The sequence below is a fragment of the Lissotriton helveticus genome, chromosome 9, assembly GCF_964261635.1.
Source record: "Lissotriton helveticus chromosome 9, aLisHel1.1, whole genome shotgun sequence".
Taxonomy (NCBI): Eukaryota; Metazoa; Chordata; class Amphibia; order Caudata; family Salamandridae; genus Lissotriton; species Lissotriton helveticus.
Window position 1 is genome coordinate 538,932,049 of NC_136070.1, and position 24,493 is coordinate 538,956,541.

The window sequence follows — 24,493 nt, forward strand, 5'->3', positions numbered from 1 at the left end:
TAACGAAATTACATCCGAACCCAATGGCGGAAAAAAACAATCTGAGGATGGAGTCGATGCCCATGCGCACTGTAGTCCAGGGGAGGAGCCACCTATCTCGTGATACTTCGAAGACTCTTCCAGGACAACAATGTGCAATCATCCGGACCCAACACTAGGAGGCGATCTATGCTATAGATATGAATTCAGCAGCCCACATGCCTCGAACATTTGTGCCTACTCCATGCCTAGGTTCGACTTAATGAATTAATTCTCCCTGGCTCTGCCAGGATTGTTTTACAGGATCACACCGTGTGGTCATGCAGCGGGTTACACGGCGCATTTCGACCGCTATATGGGAAATTCAGAAGGGGGCATAGAGACTATAAAGAACAATAAGGAGGTTTATGGGGCATGGTATTGATGGTATGTGCTCGGGATCACAAGTTTTTTGGGCACGCGGGGTCGCACATTTTTCGTAACATTTGGGGTGTACAGAGATGTGAAGGGCACTCAGTAGTAGAACTGATTATCGAGGAGTTACCATCCTGGGGTAGCCATGTTTTGTAGGTTGGGTAGATGTAGTGCTTTTATTGTTAAATCACTAGGGATGGAGCTCCCCAGACCGCCTGTGGGAGAAAAATATATATATTATATCCATGTGTATATAGATACTGTAATCAATTATATACTGTTACTATGTATTTTTGCTTACTCCATGTAATTGTATGTACTATATATGTAACTGCTACTTTGCCAACTATGCAAAGCGCTCGGACACCTTCGGGTTGAGTTTGTGCTACATAAAACTCAGTATAATAAAAAATGCATTCCTGGGCTTGCTTGCAAAAACACACATTATAATGGAGCATGTTCATTTATTCAAGGACTGCTTCTTTGATGACTTTGCATGGATGGGTGCCCTTTCATTAGCGCACCCCATATTGCCATGCACCTACTTTCCAACCTCATTTCAGCCTTACCTCTGCGCCTCTTGTATTCCATGACAAACTTCCCAGTCCAGTCTCTTGTCTCCCTCCCCCTGTTCCCCTCCACAGTTGCTCCATTTTTTGACTGAAGCCCAATACCACAGCCTCACCTCCTGCTTTCTACCCTACGCATCTTCTGCTTCCCAAAGTACCAGCCACACACTATCTTCAGAGGGAAAGACATGGCTCTGTGCTTCTGCCGCCTACTATTTTACCATATCCGCATACAAAGGTATGTTAGAATGATACTACATTCAGCAAAAATACTCCCAAAGACGGACACTATATATAAAAACTGAAAATTTTATAAAGAAATTGAAAATGACAATTGTTTTAGGGCTTGTATTTTTATATGTACATTTACAAAGATTGAAATGTGAAATAATCACGGATAAGCAGCAATGGAGAGAACACAGAAATAGTATAATCTCTATATATAATGGATACAACTCAATCTTTTTTCCATGAGGTCAGGGGCCTGATGTACAAAGCAATTTTACAGTTGCAAAGCCTGTGATTTGTAAAATTACAGGGTTTGCGACTGCAAACACCTATTTGTTACATACTAAAGCTATTTCGTGATTTGGTAATAGGTTACCGAGTTGCAAAACGGGTTTAGAAACCCATAACTCTGCTATATTGTGAACAGGTCGTGGTTAGGGCATCCCATCCAAATAGTGATTCATTAAGGGATGTAACAATGTTTTGCAACTGTAATTCAGTCAAAAAACATTGAAAACGTACCGACTCCCTAGGTGTGGTGGTGACACATTTGAAAAAGGGAAGAGGGTCTTGGAGCTCCTTCCCCTTTGTGATTGTAAAACAAAACTTTGTTGGGGGAGTAGGCAGTGGTTAAAAAAGTACACTTTTTTTCTTTTTAATTGCAGTTCAGTTTCCTTACAGTAAATTGATCAGCATTTAAAAAGAAATGTTTTCTTTATGAAAATGCGATCACTGACATGGTGGTCTGCTGTACCCAGCAAGCGACCATCACTGTGATGAAAACCAGTTGGCAGGAGTCACAAGTCACGACCTACGTCATGAATACGGATAAGCTAGGTAGGACTGTGACCAGAACCAATTTAGTATTTTATGGACTAAACTATTTGTACTAAGGTCAGTTCATACACTGCTAATGTATTCGCAAAAAACTGGTGAACAATTTAGGACCACTTTTTGCATACGGAAATTTTGTACATCAGACCCCCACGTCTTCTTTTTCCCTAAAAGCAGCAACAAGAAAGGAAAGTAATGCAAATGTACAGAATAAAAGCAGCAAAACAAAACACAACTTTTAAAAGATATAAAATTGCTTGGCCTGAAATCACATTTCTACCTACTGTACTGCTGGTTAGGAACACAGAATCTCTGAATCTTTCCTTCTGCCCATACCTTTATGCCAATGTTTTGTGCCTGCTATATTTACAGGGCGGGTTAAAGCAAAGCTTTCCAGTGAACACACAAGAGCATCATTCAGTGATTAAATATATGGTGGTGTTAGCACTACGAAAGAAGAGTTTGAAAAAAAAACCCTAACCTATGAAATGCTTCTTCTGTTACTACAAAAGGGAATAAAGAAGACTGAAAGTGCACTAGAATTTTTTGTCCAGCATAGTTACGTGGAGGGTTGCAAAAAGATACTAGAAACTCAGTCCAAAGGTCACCTGGACACTTCAGGGTTGAGTGTCCTCGTCTTGTTCTAAAGCAAAATCTGTTGACTGGTGACATTTAGTGTGTTACGTAGCCAAGAACTGGAACACAATAGAAATAAAGGGACCATAAACAGAAGCTGTAGACCCTAAACAGTATCCCTGGAATTTCCGAAGAAATTTGTGGGTTGATGGGCTTGAAGAGGATTCTAATTTCAGTAGTCTTCCCATAAGCCCCCTTTCCACAAGCTCGGTGACAGTCAATGAGCATCTGATGGGCCCCTGCCTTAGGCCTGCTAAAACAGTGAGCATGGTCTCCAGCCTAAGTCTGACACTGTGCAAAAGATGATGCACAAATCCAAGAGACTTATAGGCGAAGGAAGACAATTTCAGTCAGAACAACTGCACTATCTGGAAAATGTTTAAAATTTACTCGGAGAAGGGTCAAAATATTTCCTCACGTCTTGTTCGGAAAGTGGATTGATGAACTTCCGAGGTGCTGCTGAGGGATGACAGCAGATTTTCCAAAAAGGATTAAAAACTACAGATTATGGTGAAGGACACATTTTAAGACAAAATATGGCGCTGTGCTCCAGTCTCACTATATACGCAAGCTGTTCAAATAGGGGAAACATGGAATAGCTACTGTGCAGAGGTGCTGCAACCATGAGCACCGTATTAGTAAAAACTCTTGGTTCGAAGTTGAGTCTGAAAGGCCGAATGACAAATTGATAACGTGCTCCTCCACAACCTCAAAGCAAAGGAAAAGTCTATGGCTACCATATATCAGGATGTAGAAGTAGACATCTTGGAAATCCGGTGAGACTAGCCAAATTTGCATCTCTAGAACTTGGGGGATCTGTGCAAGGATGATCAGATTAAATCTGTCCCTTCTGCTGAACTTTTTAAGAAACCTTAGATTCACAAAGATGGATTCTGTCCTAGCCGCGAACTAGGAAGAACCAGCAATAGTTCCACTTGCTGAAATCTTTCAGTGGCAAATGCCACATATTGCCACTGTGAGAAATGCATTCACTTATTTCTTTAACGGAAGGGGGAAATGTGAAGAGGGAAAGGCAGAGATTTCCAGATGAATTGAAGGGAATACCTATAAAGCACTCCCTAACAACTACTGATTGGCGGGTTTCTCCCTCTGATTGTGCAGGAACAAAGACACTGGTCCCATTATGGGGAAGTGTGGCTGAACGAGACAGCCCCTAGAAAAAGGATTTGGTGTGGATCGTCATTTGTAATTCAGTCTATCTCCCTTAAGGTCCACAGGACAGTCAAGTAAAGATAGAAGCATTGGCTTAAAGACTATTTCGCATTTAAGGATAGTCAAAGCAGGCAAACACATTTGTGTGACTATGGCTGAGGTTGTGGAGGAGATGGTCAGTCATCCAGGAAAGCGGTGTGTTTACTCACTAGCAGGGATCCTCATACTCCAAATTCACAAAGAAAGAATGGATACTTATGTTGTAGCTTCTATCAGAATACAATATCAGCGACCTTACAGAGAGGCAGAAGAGAAAGGAATGCTACAGATTTTCTGCCTTAATTCTATCAAACAGTAGCATACAATTTCCTAGATGCCATCTGTATCAGACAATTGTGCAGGTACCTAGAACAAACCCTCAATGTCAAATACATCAGGTAGCACTAAAAGCATCAAGTCACTCATGTGCTTTTCAGTACATGAGCAATTTCGGGGATGTTTAAAAGGGTGCAGGGGATGCTGAAAATGTCTACTAGGTACTTTTAGGAAATTGTCGGAAATGGGATTGGATAATCCATGAAATAAACGACTGTGTTAGAGGGGAGCATCAAGGACTAGCATTAGTGGCTACTTATTCAACATTTTAGGGCCATATTTAAACAATTAATTACAAAAATTACATTATCTTGACACACACATAAATCATTCTGTTATATAACAATATGTAAGGTTAACATTAACAAATTTGTTGTTCATTAACATATTTTAACGCAAATGCTTTTTATCACTACCGATGGGGGTACAATCGCTTTATATTAAACACATTCAATGTTTTTCTTAACTGTCGAAAACAAATTAAAACAAAACATTTTTCAATTGTTAATGTGGAACAGGTGGTAATGGCCAGTTGCAAGGAAAGGTAGCCCATAGGTGGGTCTCAACAATATTAGAAGGTGGTGCAGTCACATCTTTTCTTTCTGGCATCAAATTCTACCAGGATAACATCAACTATTTCAAGGCCATTAGTAAAAGAAAAGTTAAACAGTCAAGAGGTGCAAACCTTTTCTGGCATAGCTCTGAACTAGCAAAGACAACAGGAACTAAGTTTCCCAGATAGAGGGTAAGACATACGTTCACCAAATACTGCTCCTTACGTACAAACATGAGATGTCATTCAGAATATTTTCCTTTAAAAGTTACGACAGTGAACTAAAATAGGCTTATACTTGAAAACTGAATAACCTGAAATCAACAAACTGATTTAAAAAGGTAATCTGGTCTATACTGTTTGTCTACCCCAGGTACCTTACAAGGAATGTTTTATAGTAAAAAATATTCTCCTCCCTGTATCTGAACCCAGACACTGATGGAGCCAAAATGTGGGTGTTTAGACCCTGAAACCCTGAAGTGGTAGACTGTGTAAGAGGCCATTCAAAAGATAAAAAGAGTCATCTTGGTCACCTAGCGTAGTCCAATCTGGTCAATTGTTGTTAACACAAATGTCTGTATTTCAAGTGCCCTAATTCAAAAGTTTGCCCTTCATGTGATAGTCGGGGAAACAGTCTCCACTTCATAGAGGTGCCAACTGAGCAGATAGTGACTTTCCTGAAATCACATCACAAGCCAGTGGAGTAATGCAACTTGATTAAAGAAATTGTGGGTCGGAGTGCGGATTACTTATAAAAGCCACCATCCTATTTCTTTTGATGATCGAAACATGCAATAGGTGACATTTGCACCATTGTCATTTGCCTTTTCTGTAAAATGCAAACTACATTTTGTTTTTTCCCTTTTAAAATTCTACCCTTTAACTCAGATAAGAATGATGACTGTTTTATCCTACAACATTGTATAAGTCTAACTAGAGGGATGCTCAGCATGATGCCCCTACCATCGATTGTCCTGCTTTCATTACAAGGTTAAAACGTGATTGGCAAAAGCCGCCAACCACATGTAAAAATTAACTCACATTCCAAGCAGATACTGAGTTATTCAAATGGCATCTCCAAACATGCTTGAGACCTATTGTTCTATTTTACTTAAACTTGTGTTACTTTTCCCAGGCTTGGGGCCACAACACGCTTGCTGCATCCTATTGCTTCTTCTACAGCTGATAATCAGGAGTCTCTTCACAGAAATACATAATCAGGTAGGGTGGTTAAGAACCTCCTACATAAAGTGCTTGCAGAGCTCTTAGGGTAAGGAGCATCACAGGGATCATTAACACGGTTTATGGAACCAAGGAAAGACAGCCAGGGAATGGCATTAGACTGGTCCGTTCATAGTGGGAACGCCAAATAAACATGTGCCTAGATCCCGGGCTCCCAGCCACAGAAAAGGAAAGACACTTGGGTATAAAATGGACACTGGTAATTTAACCCTGTCCAAATTTGCACTGCACGCAACACATCAAAGATCTTCCTTTTTCTTGCTGCAGTCGATGCAAACACGGACAGGGTGGTCCCAGCCGCGGGAAGGCACAGGCCGGCGGTCCTGGGAACACATTTTGCAGAAGCCCTGGCCACAGGCCCGACAGTGGTGCTTTGACATCTTGGGCGTGAAGCTCTTCTTACAGTGGTGGCATTGGGAGATCTGTTCATCTGACACCCAGTAGCTTGGTCTGGCAGCCGCCTTGACAAATCCTACAAGAGAGAAGTAGTGTGGGCGCATGAATTGTGCAACTGGTTTGTGACTAATGTAACATATGGCTCTGAAAATAATTTCAAACCAAATGGTTTGTGTTACTGAATGGCATAGTTCAATTATTTGCAGAAACAATCCTGTATACTCAAGATACACATAAAAAATACCACTATAAAGGAAACATAAGCAAAAAACTCCATGGAACTAGCAACTGAACACGATCAGTTTTAGAAAGTGCAAATCCAAATGTTACTAAACTATATGAAAACATTTTATAGAAGTACTTCTGATTAGAGTTGGTGTGGACAAATGTTTTTTAGAACATTTAAATCATGTCTTTGCATATAGACAGTATTGCTCTTCTGTAGTTCTCCAGATCCTTCCAAAGTTCCATTCCTGCTTCAGATATCTTTGAAAAAGGCCATTCTTCTCATGTACACTCTTGCCTGGGAGGAGGAATGGAGCTAATCCATTATTGTCTCAGTGACTATTGCATGATATTAAACAAAGGTTCTAGAAACGAGTGCTGGTGATTCATGTATGTGCGTCTCAAATACATTTCTATAAAGGACTCAGAGCAAATTAAACAGATGCTGTTACCTCTCCTGCAGAAGTGAAATGGATAGGCAAATCTTATTTTCAATAAATTGCAATAAAAGCAGTGAGGATGTATTTTCACACCCAGGTCCCATCAAGGGGATCATTGTGAGTAAGGCAAAGGTGGGAATGAATAACACAGATGAGTAAAGAAATGTTTCTACGTAAGGTAGTAAAACCAGACCCGGGTCTGGTTGGATATCCCAAAAGTGCACTTGTGCAATGGGACGCCCACCTTTATGTAGAGAGGGCTCATCAAATAAAGTATCTGGAATTGGTGATTAATGTGAAATAGAACCTCACTCAATAGCTTCCTTGCCTCAAGTACAAGATTACAAGTTGTGTCACTCAAGGTATGAGCAATCTAACTGTCAGATGAAAAGGTAAACTTGGGGAAAAACCACTCTAGGTCTACCACAGAAGTGATCATCTTGGGAGGATAGTTCCTAACTTTACATTTATTTTTATTTATGTATATACATATATTTGATACAGGCAGTGATAGCACCTGTTTAGGTATGATTAACTCTGACTTGCCAAAGAAAAGGCATTTTTTGTTTTCTTAAGCTCTTGGGGCACTGTTCAATGACTGCATGAAACTATTCAATAAAACAAGTTCAGCCTATTTGGGTTTGGCAAAGCAAGTTTCATGCAGATCCGTCAATATGGGCAGAAAAAAGGGGGTGAGGAGTGACAGTAAAAAAATCCCCCCAAAAATCCAACTTTAACTCTAATAGGTTCCTTTATTCTCCAATACAGAAAAGTGGCTAAAATGAATAACACCAAACTTAGCATGAATGTAGAACATTATGCCAGGATATGCCTTTGTTTGGTTTGGTATAAATCCGTTCAGTAGTTTGAGAAATGAATGCTTACACTTTTTCTGTTTGGCCCTGAAAGGGTTCAAAGACAGAATTAGCTATCACATTAATTCACTGAGCGTTTGTCGATACACAAAAGTCACAAAGGAATCACACATTAATTAAAAAATGAATAAAGGCAAACCAATGGAGGAGGAATCTTTTTCGATCATCGTCTATGGCAGATTAGCAAATCCACCTCGATCTGATTGGCGAGCCAACACAGATACATTTTTGTTGCATTCGGCATTGCCCAACAAGGTACACTAAGAACCATACTGGCAAAAATAACAAGCATTGGCAAAGTCAACGGGTCTCACATTTGGGACCTACTGACTTTTTCAATGGTTTTAGGGAAAAGAAAAGCTTTTGATGCAGCCCATAGCGTCATTGCACGTCTACAAAAATATGAGTCTGTTTTTTCTTTTTACTTACCGATCCCTGTAGGATTGGTAACTAAAAGAAGAAAAAAAAATGTGCAAATGCGGTTTTGTTTTTTTAAAACTGGTGGGGGAAGCCACAAGGGACTAAGCAACAAAGGGGAAGCGGTTGAAACAACATAAGGGTGTGCAGAAACAACACAGGATAGGGGAGAAAGCAACACAGAGGCACGGTGGGGGGGTTTAAATTGAGTAGGGGGAAGCAACACGGGGTGTAGATCGGGAGAAGCAGCACAGGCCCAAGGTGGGAAAAGCAACACATAAGCGCTGGTGGAGGAACCATCTAGAGTGACGTGGAGCTGGAGGATAGACAGCACACGGGATAGAAGGCAATGCTGGGATGGGAAAGAAGCACACGGGTTAGAGAGGTACAACGAAACACGGCAAAGGGGGAAGAGAAGCACACAAGGGCGGCGGCGGAAAAATATGTTTACTCTTGTAGAATGTATACACAAAAAGAAAAAAGTAGCGCTTGAATAAGTGAGCAGTGGAAGGAAATTGTAATGCTTCCTAGCTTCAAATACAGGAAAAGGAAGGAAATCCTGCACATCTAACAAATAAGAAACAAGCAAATGAGAATCGTAAGGAAGCAATCAATAGAAAACAAAAGGCGGGCTCTAAGCCCACTGTAAGATAATGATTTATGTTGCAAAAGATAGCATATACATTGTCTTAGACGTGACTTAGACCAAAAAAGGTTATAAGGGAAAAAGAGCCTACTCTGACCACCAGGTCCAGCTAGGAGGCCCTGAAAGGCCTTATGTGGAATTCAAATAATAGTTGACAATGCCTAGATCATGTGGACCCTCCTGGAGTCTCAAGATTTACAAATCCAGCACTGGATGCGAGTTTCTGACCACCCATGACAGTTGGGTCTCTGCAGCCAAGTCTCATTGTGCACGCCCTTTGGCCAAGTTTAAGAGAGGATTTGACAAATGAGGTGGGTTGTGCCAGGGCCTAGGCAGATGCCAGGCCCTGTAGCGAAGTCCCATGGCATTTGGCCTTTGGCCAGGTGCAGCAGGAGTTAGCCACCCACAGTGGGTTAAGGGCAAAAACTGTTGAAATCTTAGTTACAATGTAAGGAAAGTTGTATTTATGATGCTTGTCTTTTAAGTGGCGAACTGCAAAATGTAGAACTAGGTAGATATTGTTTTTCCTACTTTGGTGGCTAAAGAAATATTTTGTGCGCATATTTGTGCTGTAGTGTGATAGCTCACAGCATTACGGCATATTTCCTTATTCCTAATCGCAGATGATAAATCAGGTATACCAAAATAAAATAGAGGTGGGCAAAAGTGAATCTCATTCGCAAAAGCAGTGAATCTTGTACACAATATTTTGCTCACCAAGAGGGTACTCTACGGCCGAAGACACTACGTCCAAAGTGCCTTGTGCTACTTCTGTCACTTTGCGAGCAAGCAAATCCACACCTTCTTCTGAGGGTGACTCTGCTACAAACAAAAGAATGAAATAAGAAACTTTGGCACTTCTGAAAATATCCACACTTCTAAATTTTACTCAGTTGAAAGTGTCTAGAATAAAATTGATAACGTTTTCTTTGAACATTGCAATACCCAAACTACTTAAATAGGTACATTATAGAAAAAAATACTATTTTTGGATGAAACCTGTAAATAACAGAAAGAAAAAAAACAAGCATTGGCATAGCCAATAGGTCTCGCCTTTGGGATCCGATAGGTGTTTAGCCAGAGCAATTGGCTTTGTCAAGCTATGCTGTAGACTCTGTAGAGCATTGCGGCTGCTGTGCAGCATGTTGAAAAGTCATATTAAAAAAGTGTTATAAGCATTTTTGTTACCTTATATATAAGCAAGATGACATTACGTACAACAGACCAACCCTATTAAAAATGAATATAAAAAATGTCTTCTAGTTTTTTTTCGTGCAATGCTGGAAGTTTCTTCCTGCCTGTTCTTATACTTGTAAACACCAATCATTATGTTAAAAAACAGCAATTGATCAGGAGACATAGCCTGACATTTGACCTCTCTTTAGAAGCGATTCAGACGATTCTACGAACCATTAATGAATATGGAGTGACCTCAACCACAGCAGGATCCAGCAAAGAAAAAACTGCATACGTCATTAGAAACTAAAATGGCCCCAGCGCTCCTCAGGGCACTGCCTTGCGACCAGAACCACCAGTAGAACAGCAAGCTGGAGCCTCACACAACAGTCTCAGCAAGGCATTCCCACCTTTGTCAACAGTGGCAAGGTTCCAAGTGACCCATTCCAACTCAAACATGTTTTGTGTTAACAACCAGCAGAGTTGTGCTGCATACACTTTCAATTCAACGAACGGACCCTATTTTCGATCCGCTTACATGATGGCCCTTCTATGGCTCTCCACTCCCAGAGCACATTTGATATAGACAACACATGACCCTGAAGTGACCAGGTCCAGAACATTTAAATAAACATGGATGTTCAATGATGCAAGACTGTAAAAAGTTCAATCGGGTCAGGGACAATCGATATTTGCCCGGCAGTATTGCCTCTGTGACCCTCTAGTTATTTAAATCAATGAAGAGGCAGGCGCTGGAGACTGGAAAGCAGGAAACAAGGGTTTTTATTCTCTCCGGAGGAGAACACAACGAAACGGACAGAAGGTATCGTTCTGAGGTGCTCTAACTGTATTCGAGGCCTGGCCTCTTATACACACATTTATGACTTTATTGTAGATTACACATACATGTTAAAGCTTTGATGTACGGAAAAGACATTCTCGGAACTCCCCTTTGGGCCCGTTCCCACACACATTTACAGTTGAAGTCCCCACCCTAGTCACAACAGGTGATGAGCATCGCGCAGCTGGATAATCCGCCGATTCACGGAATGTGGGGGGTTTGATCGGATCTCATGGGGTGGGGGCTTTGATCAACCCGGGGATTCTTTGATGGGGGAAGCTTTCTATTGTACGAGGAGGGGCAAGGATGGTATCGGCAGAGCTGGGTGTCGGCTTGGGAACGGGGAGGACAAAACGGGCACACGGGGAAAAAGGGTTTTGCATCTAAGGGCCGGAGATCATGAAAGGAAAGCAGGGAGGTGTCGCGCTGGGAACAGGATGAGGGCCTGGGGCAGAGCAGCGCCGAAGAGGGGTTTATGACTCAAGGCAGGTGCAAGCAGGGGGTGGATAGCGTGCAGGCTTAGTGAAGGCGAAGGGCTATGTCAGGGGCCAGCGGCATGCAAAAGGGTTCGTTCTGATCGGGGCATCTTAGAAAATGGCGGGCGCGCACGACAAAAGTGTGGCATCAGGGGAAGAGGCAAGATGGCGCAGATAATGTTCACCAAAACGTACTAATTTTCAACAGTCCTCCCTTTAACATATTCAAGACATCTTGCTGGTTCATTTTCTACTCGGTTCTATTGTGGTGGGCATGAGAAGGAAAATGGTAGGAACCCTAGATAAAAAGAGTTGTAAACGATACATTTTAACTTTTCTAGTTTTCAGGAGGCGGGCCTATTTGATAAACTTTGATAAACTTGTTCAGCAGGAAAGTCATAGGAATGTAATACAAAAACGGCGAGCAGCAAGTACATTTCATAACGTGAACTGGCAGGTTAATACATATTTCAGATTCGGATTGGAGCAGGATCAATACAATGGCGGCTGGGAGAGAAATGAGGCATAAAAAAACGGTGATTGAGGATGTCAAATGTTCGAAGTTTTACGAGTTCTCATTGTTCTTTGTGGTCTTTCGTTGGCGCTGTTGAGCACCGGCGGTGGAGCTACAAGTCCAGCTCTGTTCTAAGTTCTGCGTTGCAGGGCACGACCCTTTCCTCGCGTTCCTGGTCGGAAAGGTCCTTTTCGCCCTGTGTCCTTTGAGGTGATTGTCAGAAAGTTCGGATGGAAGAAGAGCGTACAAAACAGTCCATAGGGTAGGTCAGAGGGAAAGGGGGATGGAGCAAGGCCAAATTAGGAACAAACTAGGGGAACGAGAGACTTCAAATAGGCGGGCGTGTGACCGAATTCAGAGAGCGGGGACTTGTCGACAGACATTGGACATCGAGCAGGGGCATCAGGTCGGCCCTTTCTTCTCATGTTGTCGAAAACAGTGCCTCGTCCTGCAGCTCTTTTCAGTCGTGGTCTTGCCTTGGCTAATGTCGCAGGTGTTCCTTAGTCTGCAGTCGGGCCTCGTGCTCCCACATCCGGTCCTTTTCTCCTCCAACAGCGGTACCCTTAAACAAGTTTGAAAAGACAGTCTTTAGAAAATTTGCAGATGAAGATAATCAAAAAGTCTATTTCTCTCCCAGCTCCAGGCAAAGAATGAAAAATGCCCGTTATTTTAGTGTTCACAACTGGCATATGAATGACCGGTGACGGGTTCTGTTGGATTTACTATGACTTTCCTTCATAATTATTTATTACAGGCATGGCAGTTCATCTGATGGTAACCCACCCTTGTGAGACAAATCTGGCGAAGATATGCCGTTCTCTAGAGTTTTACATTTACAAAAGGGTGCAGTGAGTCGTCAACATGGTACTACACAGGTATTTTGCTGAGAGACGAACATGGCTAAACATTTCCTTTCTATCGGTGCATCCTGTTTTGCAACTACTGCGGGGTTCATTTCGATGATTTCTTTACCTTGAACTAGTCTGTTAACCTTGTAAAACATCATTCTGGGTCCTACGTAACCTTTTACAGCCCGATTACTTAATTAGGAAGGACAGGGGTTTTATGGGAAACAACCAGGGACATATACAGGGGAGGTAACGGGGGTGGTCATTTTTCCGGTTTGGGTATTGCGACAATTCGGGGAGGGGAGGGTCACGTATTCTGAGGTCCTTGTCTTATACTATAGGAGCCGTTGACATGTAGTTCCCTTATTTTCGGGTCAGATCAGGGAACCTCTGTCGTTTTACCTGTCCTTTCCCTTACGGCCCAACCTGGGTTCATTGACTTCTAGTGGAAAAGGAGAGGTAATGACGCGGTCTCAGGGTGATTGTATTAAAGACAAGTTTTTGTGCAAATACTGACGGTATTTGAAGCCAATTAGGTGGGGTGCTAGGGGTGGCAGTCTGCCAATTTCGGGGCTAACCACTCGGAAGAGTGGGAGTGCAAAAATAGAGGGAGAGAGAGAGAGAGAGAGTGCAACGGCAGGCTAAATAGTACACGTGCAACAGAGAGGGTGGCAGTGTATTCAAGAAAGGCTATTTAGTGCATTACACAGTAAAGGGCATTCACGAGTCTGCGTTAGAATCTTGTAATCATGCAGTTTGAGCATTAGACAGGGTAGAGGGGACGTGCCTTGAGAAAAAGGAAAGAAGAAAGGAGGTACCATGTTGTCGCACTTTCTCGCATTCTCGGTCCTTCGACCAGTTGGGCCAACGCCTCAGTCACACATACACACATTCCCTCATAGTTTCGCATCATACGTGACATGGGTTCATTCGTCCGGTCTGGTTTAAGGGTGATCACTTTTTATCAGGTTGTGCTAATTTTTCGGGTTTGTTCGGTACGTGAGTAGTCTGCAGGCGTGCTTAGACACCACCTTGCGGCGCTAGTCCGCTTCGTGTATTAGACGTGGCAAGGCTTCAGATCTTCGCCACACCTCGGCTGTAATCTCTGATGTAACCTGCAGAAGGAGGAAAAAAGGGGGGGGTGGGGGAGACAGCATTCGCGCGCATTCAAATACATGGATTCATAAGTCCTTTACTTACCTCTTACTCGTCTTTCCTCCTTGGGGCAGGGTCCCCGTGGATATGGTTTCTGGAGTCGGGGGGGGGGGTAGTGTGTTCATGTAGGGCGTGTGCGGGGAAACATAAAAAGGAAACCAGAGGTGCCTAGTGCGAGGTATCTAGTCAAAGGATGTATCTCACTATCGGGGTCCTTAAACCTCTTTCAACGCTGTGGCGTTCTAAGGTTCTTTGGTTCTTGGGTCCCTGCTACTTTGGAACGTTGTACTTTATAATATTTACATTATTTCATTTCACCCTCCTTTTACATTCCCTCATTTACACCATTCGTTTTACCCATCCTTGGAAGTCAAGGTCTTCCTCTACGCGAGAGTTCATGAGTCAGACGCGTACCTTGAAGGCGGAGTGTCGTGTTGTCGATCCGATCCGTCCTCCAGGGCTGGGCAACCATCTTCTTTTAACCTTAAAGAGAGAGCAGAGTAGGGTGCACAGAAAAGAACTTTCCCACCCATCCCATATTTTTTTAAAATAAAGCATGCAATACCCGTCCATAGTTTCAAAGACTTTATTTTGCAAAATCATTTCAGCATATGGATTATGAGGGTGCGGTCGTATTTGGCCGGTCGTGGCAATGGCTAAAGTGCGTACAGTGGGGGGGTGTCGTTTGCAGCAATAAAAACATCGGAAAGTTTTACTCATTCATTTGTAAGAGACTAAAACGTCTATTAATTGGCTGGGGGTTCGGGGGCAAATATTTTCATAATTTAGAAGCATAATCATAACAGTTGTAATCAGATTTCCTATATGCATACCGTACGTGTGCGTCGTAAATGGGGTTTACATCAGTTATAAAAATATAATACATTGTACATTCGTAATCAACATTTGTAACGGGGATCTTTTCATACTGTTCGTCGAGTAAGTTCTCCTTGTCTTTTCTAGCCAAGTGTACAAAGGATCATATAAAATCTCAGAACATCAAGTTTATATTAGTGCGAAGGAACACCACGAGGTGTTCGTAAGTTCCGATTGATACCAGCGCCATTTTGGGCGGGGCCGGCTCAGTCCGGAAGCAGCATCAGGGGGAAATGTTTCCATTACTGGCAGTTTGGACCAGAGTCCTTTTCGGCAGTTCTAGAATTCACGCTAACAGAAGGTGTGGCAATGTCATGTTTGTTTCGTTGGCGATCAAGGCAGCCGTCCCTTACCGGAAACCTGCAAAGGCCGAAGGTTCCGCCGGGGACCCTTGTAGGATCTTCAAGGCTGCGGAGATGCTGTCGGAGATGGGGGCTCGTGCTCCAGAGGGCAAATGTTCGAGTTATATTGCTGGTCAAAGTTACTCTAGTGGCCGGGGCCCACCTTCCAGCGGACCCAGACGCCATTTTGAGGCCCTACCGGGGCCACTCTCGTCGAGTTTGCAAGAGTGGAAGAGACCCTTCGGAGTGAAAGGAAGAGGTCCCTGTTTTGTGAAAGCGGGACGTTCGGCTGGGGTGCGGCTGTGATGCCCCCACCTGGGGGCAAGGGAGACTCGTTCGCCTCGTCTCCTTCTCCCGGTGTACTCCATGCCGCTCCTTTTCATCGCCCCGCATGAAGGCCTCTCCACATCCGGTGTTCCCCAAGTGCCACCATTGTACGTTCGGTGCTGCGCAAGTACTGGGGTGCCACCATTGTACGTTCGGTGCTGCGCAAGTACTGGGGTGCCACCATTGTACGTTCGGTGCTGTGGAAGTATTGGCACCATCGCCTGACTGGGGGTGTTCGGCGTCGGGCTGGGGGCTGGGAAACCTCCTACCGGTGGAGGTGGGAGAGGCTCGTCCGCGTCGCCTCTCCCTCCCAGCCCAACTTGGACAAATTGTTGTGGAGGTACGTGCAGGACATCCCGCCGTCCAGGACTGCTGCGGCTGTGACGGAAGAGAAAAGGAAGAGGTGCCTCGTTCTCCTCTGGACATGTGGCGGGACTACCTTAGTCTTTCCAGGCCCGTTGCGGCCGGCCAAGGAGACATGTGGCGGGACTACCTGCAAATGCCCAGGCTGCGGGCTCCTGCCTCTCCTCCGGCTCCCCCATACGTTAAGATTTCCTGACCAAGAGTTGGCGGCCGGGCTCGCCTTATATGGGTTGCCGTTGGTTGGGCGTAGCCGTAACCCTGCCCTACTTTGGAAGGTTCCAGAATGGGGGGGGGGGCGAATGTTCTGTTTGACTTTCATTTTCTACAGTTTATCGTTATTATTCCTTGTTTGTTGTGTTAAATTAAAAGTTCAAGTTCATTAATGGTCTACGGATTTTGTTTCACCATTTCTTTCTTTCCAGGTTGCTTTTATGCTAAGTTTCTGCTAACAGAGGTCGAGTAACACGGAAACACGTGTAGAGGGATGACGCAGATTTGCACATTACATACACACAAACTCAGACGGGGGACAGTACAAGTACGACATACAAAGACCCAAGACAAATATAAAAACAGTTATTGGTCATAATTATCTCTTTCCGTCTGTGAATTTTAAACGAGGCTGGGTTCCCGTCTTGACATTGCCCGACCTAGGAGAACGTGAGCATGCCGCTGAGATTTTCCTGGCGAAATCTGTGCCATCGGGCATAATCAAACGTGGTGGTTCTGTCTGGTCTGTCTATGTAAGTCGGGTTCTTCTTTGTCTCGCGCCTTTTCTCGTACTGTCGGTCTGTCGTTCTTGTCGGCCCTTTGTCTTTACTCACGCTCAGTAGAGTCGGGCATTGGGCTTTCCAGTGTCCGACATACCTACAAAAAGCGCATTGGTCTGACCCTAAGTCTGGTCGTCCTTTGCATAGTGTCGGGGGATAAGTTGTGGGTAGCGGTGTCCTGGGGTTGTCCTGTCGGTATATTTCCCTACTTGGTTTATCCTCGTCTTTTCTCTGTCGTTTCGTAGCCTTTCTGCGCCACATACCGAGACTGTCGAGCATAATTGGCGTTGTCTTATTATTTCGAAGGGCTATTTCTAACGTTTCTATTTTATCAAGGTCAAAGGATCCTGCCAGTGGCCACTGTTTGTCTTGACTCTCTTCGGTATACCTGTGCCATAATTTATTATAGGCTATGGTGACTAACCCATAGTTTATGAACATGTCCTTATTAGGGGTGCCTTCTAATGGAGCTATATGGTCCACCTCTAATACGCGGTCCGGACTAAACAGGCTATTTATCAGTGGGGAGAAGACAGACATGACGGCTCGTAACGAGGGACTAAAAAGTCAGCACTGCCTATCTTATCACTAGGTGCAAAGACCGTACAGAATATTTCTATTCAACGTTGTTTGCAGGCAGTGAATACCTCATGGATCAAAAAAAAATATAAAACCAAACGACCAATAAATAACAATGGGGAGAATGAGTAGGTCCGCAAAGATCTGCGTTACCTACCCTTTTCACTATCTGCAAAAAGGGTGGTCTCTTCCCTGCTTGCAGACAGGGAATCTCCAGGAAACAATAGTTTGCGAACAACAGTTCAGTTTCAAGCAATTATTGAGTGGGGGAGAAAAAAATAAGCACGGCTGCTACCCTACCTATCCTCCACTGTTTGCAAAGAGAGAGAGAGCCTGTTGTTTCTCCGTTTGCAGACAGTGAATCTCCAAATAAAAATAAACAGAGCAATACTAGTATTTTTGAACAAACAAACAATCAAGCAAATTTTTCGCAACTTGTCGTGGTAACACGACCTTACCCGGACCGCATGGACAGTTTCTTGTCTTCCGAATCCAGCGCCCGATCGTCCTCTTTTTCTCGTATTTCTCACGGCACTCCTGATGGTTCCCAGTCAGGACCGTAGATCACTCGAGAGAGGTCTGTTCGGAACTAGTGAAGTTCGGATGATCGGCTGCCAGACGAGGGTCTATTGGGCAAGAGCTCTCCCGATCGTTGCAGTCGTTCACTCTGTCGTCGGGACCTCTCCCACTGGATCCACGAGTCGCTGATGGGCCCCACGCTTGGGACGCCAATTGTAAAAAGTTCAATCGGGTCAGGGACAATCGATATTTGCCCGGCAGTATTGCCTCTGTGACCCTCTAGTTATTTAAATCAATGAAGAGGCAGGCGCTGGAGACTGGAAAGCAGGAAACAAGGGTTTTTATTCTCTCCGGAGGAGAACACAACGAAACGGACAGAAGGTATCGTTCTGAGGTGCTCTAACTGTATTCCTGAGGCCTGGCCTCTTATACACACATTTATGACTTTATTGTAGATTACACATACATGTTAAAGCTTTGATGTACGGAAAAGACATTCTCGGAACTCCCCTTTGGGCCCGTTCCCACACACATTTACAGTTGAAGTCCCCACCCTAGTCACAACAGGTGATGAGCATCGCGCAGCTGGATAATCCGCCGATTCACGGAATGTGGGGGGTTTGATCGGATCTCATGGGGTGGGGGCTTTGATCAACCCGGGGATTCTTTGATGGGGGAAGCTTTCTATTGTACGAGGAGGGGCAAGGATGGTATCGGCAGAGCTGGGTGTCGGCTTGGGAACGGGGAGGACAAAACGGGCACACGGGGAAAAAGGGTTTTGCATCTAAGGGCCGGAGATCATGAAAGGAAAGCAGGGAGGTGTCGCGCTGGGAACAGGATGAGGGCCTGGGGCAGAGCAGCGCCGAAGAGGGGTTTATGACTCAAGGCAGGTGCAAGCAGGGGGTGGATAGCGTGCAGGCTTAGTGAAGGCGAAGGGCTATGTCAGGGGCCAGCGGCATGCAAAAGGGTTCGTTCTGATCGGGGCATCTTAGAAAATGGCGGGCGCGCACGACAAAAGTGTGGCATCAGGGGAAGAGGCAAGATGGCGCAGATAATGTTCACCAAAACGTACTAATTTTCAACAAGACTTCTGAAGAACGCTTCATATGAATTAACTGACGACGCTAACAACGACATTGTTGAAAACTGTAGGATGGGGAGGTGCCTAGCCATTAGTACATTTATTTGTTTATTTATGAGTTTGTACCGCGCTGGAATCGACTCCCGAAGGAGTATCTCCGCGCCAAGAAACAATAGAACAGCATACAGGATGGAAGACTGGCGAGCTCGAGAAGGTGCTAAGGTTGGAATAAAAAGGTTTTTAACAATTTCCTAAAAGTCAGATGATTGGTGCACTGTCTAATGGATTCGGGGAGTTTGTTCCACAGGCATGGGCCCAGATAGGAAAGTGCTTTACCACCCTGTCTGGCCCTTCTGACAGTTGGAATTTGAAGAAGAGACTTGGTGCTGGAACGCAGATTGCGTACCGGATTGTAGGGAGCAAACTTCCCAGTCAGATACGCAGGGCCCAAGCCGTGTAAGCCCTTGTGGACCACACAGCAGGTCTTAAACTTAATCCGTTGACGGATCGGCAGCCAATGGAGTTTTTCTAGCAACGGGCGAGAGGGGGATCTGGATGGTGCATTTAGGACCAGCCTAGCGGCAGTATTTTGTACCACCTGGAGTCTGCAGAGAAGGTTATCATTTGCTGAAAGCAACAAACCGTTGCAATAATCCAGGCGGCTGAGTACCAGGGCCTGAACTAGGGTCTTTCTAACAGAATCCAGTAAAAGAGAAAACACATAACATGAAAACAGGACCTAACTGTTAGATTTACCTGTTCCTTTAATGAAAGGCCCTGATCTATCCGTACACCAAGGTTCTTCACAACCTGCTTAGGAGTGGGGACGGACCCTAGGTCTGCCGGCCACCAGTCCGGAGTCCACCATAGTGTGGCTTCCCCAAAGAGCATCACCTCGGTCTTTCCCCACAGTACACTGTAGGAAATTGGAGGCCATCCATCTCGCCACGGCCTTCATACCTTCAGCGAAGGACTGTTTGACCGTGGCGCTAAGTGTCTTAAAAGGAAAGAGAAGCTGAGTATCATCAGCATAAGACACTGGGATGAAACCCTGTGTTCTCATAAGGCCTGCTAGGGGGGCCACATAGATGTTAACAAGGGTTGGGCTCAAACAGGAGCCCTGTGGCACCCCCTTGGTGAGCTCAACAGAAGCAGATCGAAATGAACCCATGCTAACACACTGTGTACGGCCTGACAAAAAACTCCTCATCCAGGACAGTGCCTGGCCTTCAAGCCCCACCTCTTTCAAGCGACTGAGCAAGATGCCATGGGATATCGTATCGAACGCTGCTGACAGGTCCAATAGCACTAAAATCATCGAGTTCCCCTTATCCAAGGTCATTCGTATGTCATCTGTAACCAAAAGGAGAGCTGATTCAGTGCTATGATTAGGCCTGAACCCGGACTGGGAGTAGTCCAGGCCTCCAGTTTGTTCGATAAAGCTCGACAGATGGATATTGACGTGCTTTTCCATTAATTTGCTCAGAAACGGGAGAAGAGAGATAGGACGGAGGTTGGATAATTCCGTCCAGGGAATGGCGGTGTTTTTGCGGATGGGCCTGACCAAAGCCGTCTTCCACTCTTGAGGTACTCTGCCCTCGAAGAGAGAGAGGTTGACCAAAGACTGAATCATCGAGCAACTTGCCTAATGATGGCATAATTCTAGCTGGGATAAGATCTAGGGGAGAACCACTCTCTACATTCTGTATGGCAGCGGGGCGGCACCTATTTGGCGTGTAGCGCAGGGGCCAAGAGCGGTCCAATTTTAATACGGAGCAACAATGGTTCGTTGTACATGCCATACTGGGGTACGAGGAACGGTATTGTGTGTATAGATTTGCGCTAAGAAGCCGTATGAGGCTTTGAGATATTTCGTGGACGGTGGCCATATCTAATTTTTATGACTGTGTACGGTACACAATGGGTTATAGAGGTGCTCCGAGTGAGCGAAAGTGGCATGTAATGTATGTACAGGGACCACCATAACTGCCGGACTGCTTAACAGTATCGAGTTTCCATAGACATGGGGGAGGGGTGGTAACGACACTGTGTGGATGTGTACTGTACTAGTTGTGCCACAAAGTGAGTTTTTACGGCCAAGGATCCACAGAGCCGTGAATTAAGGTGTCAGTTCCACACCTTTTTAGGAGTGTAGACCTGTCAGACAAGGGTCGCTGGGCGGTGAACATCTCTGCGGAGACGGAATACAAAGCAAAGATGAAGATTCAGTTCTCATCTGCTAGCGCCTCGGCCATAGCCCCTCCAAAGCCCTGCAGTTGAGTCTCACTCACTCGACCCCGAAGCAACGAGGACAGGAAGCCGGCGGCAGCAGTGATCTCCGGGTGCCCAGGGGACAGGAGGGTGGAGGACTGGATAGAAGAGGCGGCTGCACGGTCCTGCGGCATGACGGGGCCTCTTATAGATCCGTGGGGGCAGAATGTCCGACGATTTGCGCCTTTTCTGGTTCTTTGGGATAGTTAGGGACGACTTGTAGGGCCACTGTGAGCGGAGTAAGTTGAAGTTAACGTGAAAGTGAGCGTATTTGTTTACTTTGTAACAGTAGTCGAGATCCTGATAAGGACAGTATGCACCGCCGCCGCCTTCGACACAGTCTGCCACCGCACACTACGCACACGCCTCCATGACGCAGGGATCCGAAACAAGGTCCTGGAAATGGACCACATCCTTCCTCTCCGGCAGAACCCAGAGCGTCCGCTTCCCCCCATTCCAATCCAAAGCCTCCAAAATCATCTGCGGCGTACCCCAGAGACCATCCCTCAGCCCAACAATGTTCAACATCGACATGGCCCCGATCGCACAAGTAACCCGAAAGCACGACCTCAACATAATCTCCTACGCTGACGACACTCAACTGATCCTCTCCCTCACTAAGGACCCCCTCTCACCACCAAATCCAACCTCCACAAAGGAATGAAGGCCATCGTGGATGAAGATCAGCCGACTTGAAGCGGAAATCGGACAAGACGGAGGTCCTCATCCTAGGCTCCAACCCTTCAGCCTGGTGGCCTACGGTACTGGTAGCAGCCCCGACCCCCACCGACCACGCACGCAACTTGGGAGTCATCCTCAACTCAACACTCTCCATGACCAAGCAAGTCAACGCAGTCTCCTCCTCCAACACCCTCCGCATGCTCCGCAAGGTCTACAGGTGAATCCCGACAGATACAAGAAGAACAGTCACCCAGGCCCTCGTCAGTAGCAGACTCGACTATGGAAACGCCCTCTACACGGGAGCCCCGGCCAAGCTCATCAAATGACTGCAACGCATTCAAACAGCCTCTGTACGCCTGATCCTCGACGTACCACTGTCCCACATATATAAAACAGCAGTTTGCTTTGTGTATGCAGTTCTTTCTGTCTAATTAGTGCCACTAAGGTCCGCTGACATCTAAAGTGTGAAAGGACTGCTTTGCTGCAAAGGATGGCTATGTGAAGAAAGTCAGAAGGGATATTTTTCTGATTAATATGTTAATCAGTGATAACGGAGCAGAAACTTGTGCCTCTAAGAAGGCCATTTTGCAGGGCAGGAGCTGGAGATCTAGTTTCTGCCGAGACTGAGAATGAGGCCTTAATGACACAATAGTCAGTTCCCTGGAAGATGGGGAAGAAGGATGGAGGAGAGGTGGTTTCCTTATGGGAGAGGAAACATCTTATATAATCCTTTAATCAGAAGGATCGTTAAAAAAGATACACAAGATGGGTATTTATTATATGTATACACAGCATTCAACAGTACCTTAACAGATGCAATATGTATACCAAATTTAGCCCAGTAATTAATGTAAACTAGTACAAGTTCATCCTGGCAAGTTCTTAGGTTTGCCTGTTTCCACAGGCACCAGATGTAAAAACTCCAAGCTGATTAAAAAAAGAGGATGCACAACCTTTAAATGCTCTCACTCCTTGAGTGTATTATCAGACCATAGTGCACTTACAGCAAATTCCCCAAATGTGTCAGTTTTAGCTCTCTTGCGTTACCTATTTTTACCAGTATTTAATGAATTTGTAAGAACATTAAGACTTATAAAAATATTTTCTTTTGGAAGTCTGTATATCAGCTACAGGGTATTCCTTTTGTTTTTAAAAACTGAATGCTTTTGAAACTTTTTAAAAATTTACTATCAGATGTTTGCTTTTGTTTGTAGAGTTGTCTGTTCCATTTAGTCCCTATGAACTTGATCATCTTTGGAAGTTGAGTCTCAGACTTTTCTTGTTTGAATAGTGCCTTTTTCCTCTTAATCCAGCAGGCCTTCTATGTTCAGTGAAGATATACATCTTTGTCTTCGAGTCATGTGCCAAAGATTTCATCACTGAAGAGGAAAATAATGATGGAATCTTCGTCTTTGAGCATGAATATTTCTGGCTCTGACAGTTGGTTTGTCTAAGGAATTGTTTGATAAGGTATTTGGGTCAAAGGATGTATCAGAAAAAGCATAAAAGAGTTGAATTAATCAGTCAATGAACTCAATTTAATTCAATGCTTTAATACTTTCTGCGATGCATCTTTATACATGATAGTGAGCTGGATATGTGATTTTCACCAGCCTGTTTCTAAGTAATTCAACAAGTACTTCTTTGAACATTTTCTTATATGATCCCCTTGTTTGGCCTATACTTTCTCAAGTATTCATACCCAAACTCACAAGGGATTATTAGGTCGCCTTTACTTTGTTTCTCTAAGGATGTTCCAGGGCTGAACTTGATCTTTGCATGGCACAGTTCACACACTATATCATCTAGACCTCGCATCCCTGAGGACCCAGAGGAAAACCGGTCTGCTGACATTTATGCATTAAAATAAGTCTTCTTCAGTGTCGGAATTAGCATTCGTGTAGCAGATCCTTCTTTCATTTCAGAAATCGAAAAATGTTTATCACCTAGTTGAATTTTCCCCAGAACTCTTCTGCTTACTACCTAACCCAAAAGGGAAAAAAAGAATTTGAAAATGGTGGTCACATACTGTGGTATTGTGACTTTGCGAGTGACATTACAGGAGTAGATAAAAAAGAGACAAACTTTTATTTTTATTTCTACTGAAGAAAATACCAGTCCCAACCAATAAATGATGGGATAATACACAGAATGTGACTCTGGAATAGTTACGACGTACCATACGACTAACAGAACGGCTCCGACTACTACCACTATCAACTGTAGTAGGATACTACTACTTCACCTACAACCCCACCATATGACACCCATAGTACACAATCAAAGCACTGACAGGGCAGTTGAAAATGGCATAACCTTTCTGTACTGAATATAGTTATTACGGAGGGATTCGTGTACCGATTTAACCACCAACCACATGAACATTACATTTGTTGTGATTATTCTAGTGCTGAGAAGAAACACTTTGAAAATCGGTAGTATGCTCTTCTCTTTGGATTGGGTTACCCTTTAAGTTGGGATATATATTGAATTATTACATTATACTTCTATCTTAGATGCTGCTGGGGAGGTATTTTAGGAATATGGAGTGAAAAAGAGAATTTATCTTGCACAATTCCAAGGCAGATAAATGTTCTTGAATTGCATTCCCTGTGTGAGAGAGGGAAAGTATCGAAACAAGTTACAGCAGAGAAAGGTGGTATGGAAAAATTA

At 44.4% G+C, this 24,493-nt stretch overlaps 1 protein-coding gene across 2 annotated transcripts in view; it reads right to left on the bottom strand.

Moving 5' to 3' along the window:
• Window positions 1-1,255: 1,255 nt before the first annotated feature.
• Window positions 1,256-24,493, bottom strand: part of LOC144781516 (zinc finger FYVE domain-containing protein 1-like) — a 120,735-nt gene continuing 97,497 nt past the window's right edge. Inside the window, exons 10-11 of one of the 2 annotated variants that reach the window (XM_078660407.1) lie at window positions 9,720-9,821; window positions 1,256-6,475 (exon numbers count right to left, since the gene is read on the bottom strand). In XM_078660407.1, the coding sequence (XP_078516533.1) occupies window positions 6,243-6,475; window positions 9,720-9,821 (335 nt within the window). In that variant the 3' untranslated portion in view covers window positions 1,256-6,242. Of the gene's footprint in view, window positions 6,476-9,719; window positions 9,825-24,493 lie in introns of both variants that reach the window. The other variant, XM_078660406.1, reaches the window with a different exon arrangement.